Below are 10,449 nucleotides of genomic sequence, written 5' to 3'. Positions count from 1 at the left end.
AAAGGGCGAATTTTGCTAATGTTATAGAGGAAGAAGCGACAGGTCTTGGTTATCTGCTGGATATGCGCAGAGAAGGAGAGGGATGAGTCGAAGATGACACCGAGGTTGTGGGCAGATGAGACGGGGACGATGAGGGTGTTATCAACCGAGATAGAGAGTGGAGGGAGAGGGGAAGTGGGTTTGGGTGGGAATTGGAGGAGGAAGATATCGGAAGTAAAAACCTGAATAACAGGGGTTTATTTGCTTTCTTAACAAAAGAGAGAAGTGGCTCCGAACTGCATGTTTTAAACATAGATACAATTATTTTCTCATTATATCCTGGCAAGGACATTTGGGTGCCATAGACTAGATTTTGATACATGTTATAAACTCCAGAAAAAAGCTCTCTTTATAGTGCTGCAGCCAGACATAGTAATCTGGGTGGGCCTGAGCCCAGACTGGGTGGGCATACAATCCCCCCCCCCCCCCCCACACACACACATGTGCTTTCTGCCCCTGTCATGCATACAATCCTCCCCCCCCCCCCCCTCCCTCACATGCACCTGAGCTTGCGGGAGCTCCCCAAGCCCTGCCAGCTGAAGATATTCTCCGGCGGCCAGAACAAGTGATTTTCCTACCTGCTACAGCTGACGGAATTTTCCACCCATTGCGCCACTGTGCTGGCCTCTCCCCTCCTCCACGTGTTCGGTTTTCAGGCATGCATATGAGGTGAGGGTTGGTACTGCGCCAAGGGGTGGCAAGCGCCACCAGCTGAAGCAGGTAGGAAAATCACTTGTTCTTCAGCTGGCGGGGCTTCGGGATCCCCGCCAGCCATAAGAGTGTCAGAATTCTCTGGTGGTCAAAACACAAAGAGGACAAGAGGATATCAAAATGTCAACCAAAACAACCTCTTGTTATAGACTGCAAGGTACTTAACGACACTATACTCCTATCAAGTGCAAGAGGATATAAAAATGAGAAAGGGAAAAAGCCGTTACACCCACACCTTCACCCCATATTTAAAGGGTAAGGAGGAAAACCGTGGGTCATCTGTCATCATCGGCACAAAAAAAACCCTTGTCTCAATGCCTTTCTTGCTAAAACGTCATAGAAAAGGCAACAGTGGATCCAAAAATTATAAGTGAATTAGAAATAAAACAAACTTAACTTAAATCTCTAGCAGGGGCATAATTGAAAGAGAGGGGCACCCATCTTTTGACACAAATCGGGAGATGGGCGTCCTTCTCTCAGGGTCGCCCAAATCGGCATAATCGAAAGCCGATTTCGGCCGTCCTCAACTGCTTTCCGTTGCGGGGACGACCAAAGTTCCTGGGGGCATGTAGGTAGTGTACTGAAGGTGGGATGGGGCGTGCTTAAGAGATGGGCGTCCTGGGCAGATAATGGAAAAAAGAAGGGAGTCCCTGACGAGCATTTGGCCGACTTTACTTGGTCCCTTTTTTTTCACTACCAAGCCTCAAAAAGGTGCCTGAACTGACCAGATGACCACCGGAGGGAATCAGGGATGACCTCCCCTTACTCCCCCAGTGGTCACCAACCCCCTCCCACCCCAAAAAAATAGTTAAAAAACTTTTTTTTTCCAGCCTGTATGCCAGCCTCAAATACGATACCCAGCTCCATCACAGCACTATGCAGGTCCCTGGAGCAGTTTTTAGTGGGTGCAGTGCACTTCAGGCAGGCGGACCCAGGCCCATCCCCCCTACCTGTTACACATGGTGGTAAATGTGAGCCCTCCAAAACCCACCCAAAACCCACTGTACCCACATGCAGGTGCCCCCCTTCACCCATAAGGGCTATGGTAGTGTTGTACAGTTGTGGGGAGTGTTTTTTTGGGGGGGGAGTTGGGGGGCTCAGCACCCAAGATTAGGGATCTATGCACCTGCGAGCAATTTGTGAATTCCACTGCAGTGCCCCCTAGGTTGCCCGGTTTGTGTCCTGGCATGTGAGAGGGACCACTGCACTATGAATGCTGGCTCCTGCCACGACCAAAGGGCTTGGATTTGGTCGTTTCTGAGATGGGCATCCTTGGTTTCCATTATCGGCGAAAACAGAGTTCGCCCATCTCTAAGGTCGACCATCTCAACATTTAGGTCGACCATCTCTTAGGTCGACCTAAATGTTGAGATTTGGGCGTCCCCGACCGTATTATCGAAACGAAAGATGGACGCCCATCTTGTTTCGATAATACGGGATGCCCCGCCCCTTCATGGGGACATCCTCAGAGATGGTCGCCCTTAGAGATGGTCGTCCCCATTTGATTATGCCCCTCTATGTCACTCGTGAAGATAAACTTGCAGGAAAAGTCAGTCACGCCGACTATGGTCAGAGTTTCGCTATCAAAAGCTGTCTGAAGGCATTCATGACATCAGTAATTCAAGCACGAGACTTCTCGGGTGGGCCAGAATTGTCCACGTACACCCACCCATGGCTTGGCACAATACAAGTGCTACAGCGAGTGTTAGCAGAACATTTGAGAGACTGAGCTCATACTCCACAGACCTTGGCTTAGGAGTGAGGTTCATTACCCTCATGAGATGTGCAAAACACTGCCTCCCTGACATCTCTTTCCAAGCCCTGTACGTCCCTCCCCTCCTTTGAACAGAGAATAAACTGGAAAAGAACAGAACATGAGTCCAAAAGGAACCGATTTTAATCATGTCTGTTAAAACATGTTACCATCAGAATTCCTGCAAAATATTTATAAAATAGCATAAATCATAAAAAGACAAGTAGGGGAAAATACCCAGTGATAACACCAGAAAATCCACCTCATCCATGGGAGAACGCCCCTCTCCCCGTTAGCACCTCCGTCAGACATGATGATGTGGAGATGTCTTTTGTCAGACCTAAGTGTCAGATGCAGACTTCCTAAGCACCAAATATTGCTCAAGTTGGTCCAGGTGTGGAAAATATTCAAGGTCTCAAAACCAGTTCCTCTTAGCCTGTGGATTGCAACGGCCTGAATGTCCCCTGGGGAATCAAAGTGCAGATACATCAGATATAGGCTGACACCCTATTTCAGCCTTCTTGACTGCAAGATGGCCAGAAGGATGCCCTGTGTGTGTCTCTCTCCCTCATTGCCTTTCGTGCTCACTGCCTTACCCATACCAGATTCTCAGGATATGAGGGATCTGCTGGCATTTATTTGGGGATCCACTTTTGCACGGGGAAACACGTGTGCGTGTCCTGTTTAACCCCTTCTTTCCTTCACCTGGTTAGTGGACTGAAAATCACTGATAAGTAAATAAATGGCCAACTCTGCCCCAGGTACTACCCAGATATGCTCAGAAATTCTGTTTGGATTTTCAGACCACTGAAAATCCGGGTATGAATTCAGGGCGTGGGATTTATCCGAGTAGGAATCCTTCCTTCCCAGGTAAACTCCTCCTCTTTAGGTAAATTATCTGATGTCATTTTATCTCACCTTCCACCTCCTTTACCTGATTGGAGGTTGAGAGATGCCATCTCCTTTCAATTCTGCCCTCCCCACCCCCCATCTCTAGCCCATCTCCTCATTCAATCTTCTGCTCCCCAACCTCCAACCAATCTCCTTTCCCACCTTGCCCCAATCCTTTTCCAAAGCACTCTGGTCCCATTAGGGTGTAGACAGTCATGGTGGGCGGAGGGTGGGGGGAGTTAATAGCTGGGGGCAGGAGCAAGCTCTGATCCCCTTCATTGTACCCAGGGAGCCAGAGACTGTGCAAACCTCAGAAGACCTTTACATATGGCAGCACAGCAAGTGAATTTAGGTTTGCTCCAGACTCAAGTCAAACATGCATGTACAGTAGAAAAGCCATGCAACCTCCCTATTATGTACAGTAGAAAAGCCATGCAACCTCCCTATTCCCTCGAGTCTGGCCAGTACTGCGATGTCGTTGAACTGGCCCCCATTTCTCTTCCATATTCTTGCAAGTAGATCTGTGCAAGTCCATTTGGGTGTGAGATGAAATTCATTCTCAGCCCTCACCAAGGTACACAAACACCCCCTCTGGAGCCCCAACCCAGTGACGGTCTCCTCTTGTCATAATAATGACTGTGCTCTCTTCCACGCTCTCTTTCTGCTGCCTTGCAGTGAGACTGTCAATATTTAAAGAAGAGAGTGATTTGTCTTTTTTTTTCTCTCTCTCTCTTTTTTTTTTTTGCAAAGTCACAGCTGCTGTTTGTTCTTTGGTTTCAAAGGGCTCCTGGGAAATTAATATTCCATTTTCTGGCTAAATTCCGGCCTGCCCAAGGCAGCTTCCAATCTCAATTATTCCAAGAACTTAATCGGTCCTAAAATTATGTCCTGTGAAACCCTAAGTGTCTGTCTAAAGCAGTTTTTTTTCTGCCAAGTATTAGAAAAATAAAGCCTGAAAGAATGCAACTCCCACTGCTTTCCAGGAGATTCTTGTCCTCAGGCCTGAGCTTTTCCCCATTTCTCTACTGGAATGTTACTGGGGACATTGTAGAAACAGCACAGCTGGAGCAGATGCTGAAGGACAAAGCAGGAAGAGCAGCAGCAGCCCCGCACATGTGGGAATGCCGCCTCCTGACTGTTATGGAAGATTCGGTTCGTTTTCATTCTCTGGAGAAAATAATATTGCCAAACGTTCAAACCAGGATGTACTTGCGAATGTTTTGCTTGTCAACATGCTACAGAAAGCTTGATTTTTGAAAGTTCCTCAGCTGGGTATTTCTTTTCAGTGTGTTTGCTCCTAGGTATCTTTGCCATTTCTTTTACTTTGATCATTCTTAAAGTGACAGAGCAGTGAGGATTTGGAATAGCCAGAGGAATGAATTTGGCTTTCCAGTCCTCGCATGATGGGATGGCTTCAGTTCCAGCATGCAGTCCCTCCTGGGCACAGTCTCGCAGAGGCTGAGACTCTAAAGCAAATGATATTTTTGGTTTAAGAAGAATTTTGATGTCATACAGGAGACCTGCTAAAGTGATATTATCAAAGAGACACTTCCAGGGTTTTAAAAGGACTGGCCTCCAATCTTCCAAGTGCACCCAGTGTTGCTAAGTTTCCACCAGTAAATGCAGTCTTTGATACCTCTAAACTGCCATGGCTTCTACCTCAGTTGACGTGCAAAATGGCCCCAACCTCGGGCCATTGACCCTGGATTAACAACCCTTCCCATACAGAACCAGAGCTGGGTGGTAGAGGTATTAATAGTAATGCACCCTGCCCATGGTGCTGGTGCCTGTGCCCAGGATATCCGGCTGTCCATTGCGCCAGATTTCCCGGATAATGCGTTCTCTCTCCTCCAGGCGTTGGGCGCGTTCCAGTTCTTCAGCGGAGGCAAAGACGTTGATGGTCAATGTCCCGTCAGAGACAGGGCTGTGGTTTCCCAGAGGGATTTCTGTAGTGGGGTTCAACACCTGAGTCTCCTCATTGTCCTCGCTCCCTTCTTCCTCCTGCTCTACCTCCTCCTCTTTGCTGAAGTCCTTGAGGCTTATCTTGGTCTTGGCTGGAACACGGGGTGTCCGAGGCTGGCAGGAAATGCGGATCAGCAGCATGCAAAGGGTTAAAACCAACCCAAAGCACACTCCTAGCACAAAATAGAGTCCAAAGCTTTCTGGATTATCTGGAACAGAGAAGAATGTTAGGTTGAAGGAAACGATTTGGCAAGCGGTCTCAAGGGGAATGCACTGCCACTTAACTTAAAAACAATTTACGAACGAATTAACTTTCGTGTAAATCTCTGAAGACCTATCTCTTCAACAAGGCATAACACAACGATCAGTAACAGAAATTGTAACACATCACCACTCTACCTCATAATCTGAATGTTTTCTTACTATATCTGTTTGCTTAATTCAATCGTGTCATCCATGTTATTTATGTAATACCAATTGTATATTTTACTCTGGAATGGCGAATGCCATGACGGAACATTGTAAGCCACATTGAGCCTGCAAATAGGTGGGAAAATGTGGGATACAAATGCAACAAATAAATTGAAAAGCATTTGTATATAGTTATAGAAACAAAATTAAAGTCCATGTAGGTCTATCCAGTCCCTCTTTAAGCAATTAATAAATTTTGGCAACATGACTAACCAGAGATCAAAGCTATATTACTGTATAACGAAGCCCCTTCCTATGTCCCATTACACACCGAGCAATGATTTGCATTTTAAAATCTCTCTCAACAGTCTGACAGCTGTGACCCAACAGACGTTAAGTGAGGGATACGTTGACCATCCCGTGACTGTTTGAACCCTGCGTAGGGCACGTACCCCGGATGTACGCATAGGCCACTAGGCTGTTGCTTAGCAGCTCCATTTCTTGCTTGTGGGTGTCCATCTTTTTCTTCTGGAAGGTGGGTTTTCTCTCTCTCTCTCACCTAGGAAATCATTGACAAAACAGAACCGTGTTATCTTGGATCTGCACATACGTTAAGAGAAGTCTCCCAAGACCGGTCCTGGAGTACCCCTTGCCAGTCAGCTTTTCAGGATATCCACAATGAATATGCACAAAAAGAGATTTGCATATAACGGAGGCAGGATATGCAAATCAAGTTCATGCATATTCATTGTGGATATCCTGAAAAACCTGACTGGCAAGGGGCACTCCAGGACCGGAATTGGCAAATACTGCCTATGGTAACAGATTAGAACAATAGTATTGAATGTTCTCAATTTCCTCATAGGTGGGGGGAGGGGGGGAGTGAAAGAAGTTCACAGCCATCAAAATGTGTAGCACTGCTATTCTACCTATGAAGATGTGGGATACCATTTATGCCTCCAGGCTTCTGAAATACTGATGATTTCAAGAGAATCGCTAAGGGTCCTGATGGTATCGGTACACGGACAATAAGGGGGAATCATGTAAATCAATGTCAAGGGTCCACTCAATGTTCTTTTATCATCTTTCCTTCTTTATGTCCCACTGTGTTGTTTTCTCACACACTTGTAATAAAGGTTTATATATATGTATTGTTTTATATTACAGCCATTCCCTTTTTAAAGCATTTCCTTCTCTGAACCCATTCCCCAGTTGTGACTTTCATTCATTCTCAGTGTAGTAAATTTAAAACAAATCGGAGAAAAGATTTCTTCACCCAACGCATAATTAAACTCTGGAATTCGTTGCCGGAGAACGTGGTGAAGGCGGTTAGCTTGGCAGAGTTTAAAAGGGGGTTAGACGGTTTCCTAAAGGACAAGTCCATAAACCACTACTAAATGGACTTGGGAAAAATCCACAATTCCAGGAATAACATGCATAGAATGTTTGTACGTTTGGGAAGCTCGCCAGGTGCCCTTGGCCTGAATTGATGCTGGGCTTGATGGACCCTTGGTCTTTTCCCAGTGTGGCATTACTTATGTACTTATGTGTATCGCTGCAATACTTCCTTGAGGTTCTGATCGGGATTAGCAGGGCAGCACTCAGATTCACTGAGGTCCTTTAAACACTGATATTGCCTTTAGCAAACCACAAGGATAAAAATCTTTCTGATTTAATTTGTAGTAAGGGGAGCAGGTTAGTGGTCCATATATGGGTGAGCAGTGCACTAGAGAGATTTATAAATACCTTTGTCCTGAAACATCATAGTTACAGGACATAACATAAGAATAAGCATATTGGATCAGACCAATGGTCCATCTAGCCTAGTATCCTGTTTCCAACAGTGGCCAATCCAGGTCACAAGTACCTGGCAGAAACCCAATTAGTAACAACATTCCATGCTACCAATCCCCGGACAAGCATTGGCTTCCCCATGTCTGTTTCAATAGCAGACTATGGACTTTTCCTCCAGGAACTTGTCCAAACCTTTTTTAAACCCAGATATGCTAACCACTGTCACTACATCCTCCAGCTTAATCATTTGTTGAGTGAAAAAATATGTCCTCTTATACAAGTGTTCCCATGTAATTTCATTGAGTGTCCCCTGGTCTTTGTACTTTTTGAAAGAGAAAAAAAATCGATTCACTACAGCACTCAGGATTTTGTAGACCTCAATCATATCTCCCCTCATGGCTAAACTCTTTAGCCTTTGCTCATATCGGGAATGCAAAGGAATGAAATACAAACTAATGCATGCGTCAAACTTTAGCCAACTGAGCACACAGTTATGGAACGCACTGCCGCGCAGCTTGAAATCGATCTACAAAAGAACGAACTTCCGCATATTACTGAAGACCCATCTCTTTAATAAAGCTTACCACAAAGATCAACCAATGTGAATATGCACAACTCGCCCATCTATATTCAGAACTGTCTCTTAATATCTGCTTGTATACTATAACTTTGTTTTATTATCATCATGTCGACCAAAACCCTGCAATACTAAATGTTTATTTACTAACATTCCTCCACTACTCATGATGTATTGTAAGCCACTTTGAGCCTGCAAAGAGGTGGGATAAGGTGGGATACAAATGCAATAAATAATAAAATAATAATTTATCATTTTGGTCGCTCTTCTTTTAACCTTTTTTAATTCCACAATACCTTTTTTGAGATACGATGATCAGAATTGAATGCAATACTCAAAGTAAGGTTGCACCCTGGTGCGATACACAGGCATTATAATATTCTCGGTCTCTATTTCCTAATAATTCCTAGCATCCTGTTTGCTTTTTTGTCCGCAGCTGCACACACTGGGAAGAAGATTTCAGCATATTATCTACAATGACACCTAGATCTTTTTCTCAACTGCTGACTCCTAAAGTGGTCCCTAGCATCAAGTAACTATGATTTGGATTATTCTTTCCAATGTGCATCTCTTTGCATTTGTCTACATCTGCCATTTGGCTGCCCAGTCTTCCAATTTCCTAAGGTCATCCTGCAATTTTTCACAGTCCACATGTGTTTTAACTGGTCAGAAGCGCTTTCACCTTGTGTGACTGTCTTCCTAAAGGCAGTTACTAAACCCTAATTAATGAATGAATGTACATAAGGTGTTTCCAGGCTTAGTCAGCCAGGGTAAAACGTAGATGCAGAGAGAGGGAAGGATGGAGAGAAAATAAGACAGGTATATTGAGAACCCTTGCGAAAACTAGACATTCAATACTATTCCATTTTTAAATCATATGGGCAACATCACAGCCTATAAAGGTACAGAAGGAATGGTGCAGGTTGCCTCAGGGAGGGATCTGCACTGGAAAAGTCTTTTTCATAAAGAACAGGACAGAATGACAGTCACTGGGGAGTTACGTCAAGATTCCCAGAGTGTTAGTACAGACAGACTCCGCGTAAGGTTCTCACTCTTTCCAGGGCATTACCTGCTAACTAAGGTACGATGATCAGCTACCTCAAAACCTTACCCCTTCTTTCAACAACCAGTGGCAGATGGGAAGGGGCTGAAGGTCCTGCTGGATCCAGGATGCAGTGCAAATTCCTCAAGGAATGAAAGGTTGTTTCCAAATCACACAGATTCTATGAGAGCAATGACTGAGTTCTCACCAGCAAAGGGAAGGAATGTCCCACAATGATCTTACAGAAATCTTCTCAGCCGTTTCTTGCTCTTATTGCCAGAGGGGCAGGAGCAGAGGGAAGAGGAGGGGCCGGGAATCCTACTATGTACAACCAGCTGCATGCCAAGTGTTGGTGAGTCCTATCCAGCTCCAGATCAGCTGAAAACAAACAGGGACACGGAAGGGAGAATTAGCTGGCCGCATTAACAAGTAAGATTTCAGAAGCACCGCTGCCCAGGTACTGTATTAAGGGAACCTGTACACTATAGAAATGGCCCCTAAAGAAAACTCATTATCACTAAGCAGGCCATGTTGCCCAGTTCCAGAATGGAGACTTTTTTGGCCAGTCTTGATTTTGAACTTATATTCCAAAGCAACGTGGGATGTGTCAGGTGCTATAATTCAGTGGGTTTCAAACCAGTCCTCGGGGACCACCAGACCAGTTGGGTTTTTCAGGATACCCATAATGAATATGAATGAGATGTATTAACATGCACTTCCTCCACTGCATGCAAATGTCACTCATGCATATTCATTATGGGCAGGGCTTTTTTTGAGGGGGTTCTCAGGGGTACTGAGTACCGGCACCTTTTCCAGTGTCTGCTAAAATTGACCCATAGACCCCAAGTTTTAATGAAAGAGCTCAGGCTCTACACACCAATTCTGCCTTGTCATAGATTCAGTGACTGGTTGCAGGGGGCCTGGTTATTGTGGGGTGGGTCCCTCAGTGATCACCCCACCCCTGAAGGGGGGCTGGCATTTGAGTACTGGCACCTCTTTTGCTAGAAAAATTGCACTGATTATGGGTATTCTGAAAATCTGACTGGCCAGGTGGTCCCTGAGTTCTGGGTTGAAAACCACTGCTATAATACATCTGGATAAGGTTGTCAGACATCCAGGACTGGCCTAACATCTCTATCCTGGAACTGGGTAATTTTGGCCTTAAGGCTATCATCATTAAGGTAAGATGCCAAGTAACGTAGTTCCAGGCTGGGGATTTTGGGACTTGCAGCACTGATGTCAATGGTCAGAATCAGGCACTACAAATCC

At 45.2% G+C, this 10,449-nt stretch overlaps 1 protein-coding gene across 1 annotated transcript; it reads right to left on the bottom strand.

Moving 5' to 3' along the window:
* Positions 1-4,903: 4,903 nt before the first annotated feature.
* On the bottom strand, positions 4,904-9,397 carry LOC115480300 (protein eva-1 homolog B-like). Its single transcript, XM_030218884.1, has 3 exons — positions 9,245-9,397; positions 6,220-6,315; positions 4,904-5,565 (listed from the first exon to the last, which is right to left on the bottom strand). Exons 2-3 carry the CDS (start codon positions 6,284-6,286, stop codon positions 5,147-5,149), a joined length of 486 nt encoding a protein of 161 aa, XP_030074744.1. The 5' UTR covers positions 6,287-6,315; positions 9,245-9,397; the 3' UTR covers positions 4,904-5,146.
* Positions 9,398-10,449: the final 1,052 nt, after the last annotated feature.

The sequence above is a fragment of the Microcaecilia unicolor genome, chromosome 11 (genome assembly GCF_901765095.1).
Source record: "Microcaecilia unicolor chromosome 11, aMicUni1.1, whole genome shotgun sequence".
NCBI lineage: Eukaryota > Metazoa > Chordata > Amphibia > Gymnophiona > Siphonopidae > Microcaecilia > Microcaecilia unicolor.
The sequence above is the reverse complement of the archived record's forward strand: the minus strand, read 5'-3'. Positions and strand labels throughout refer to the sequence as shown.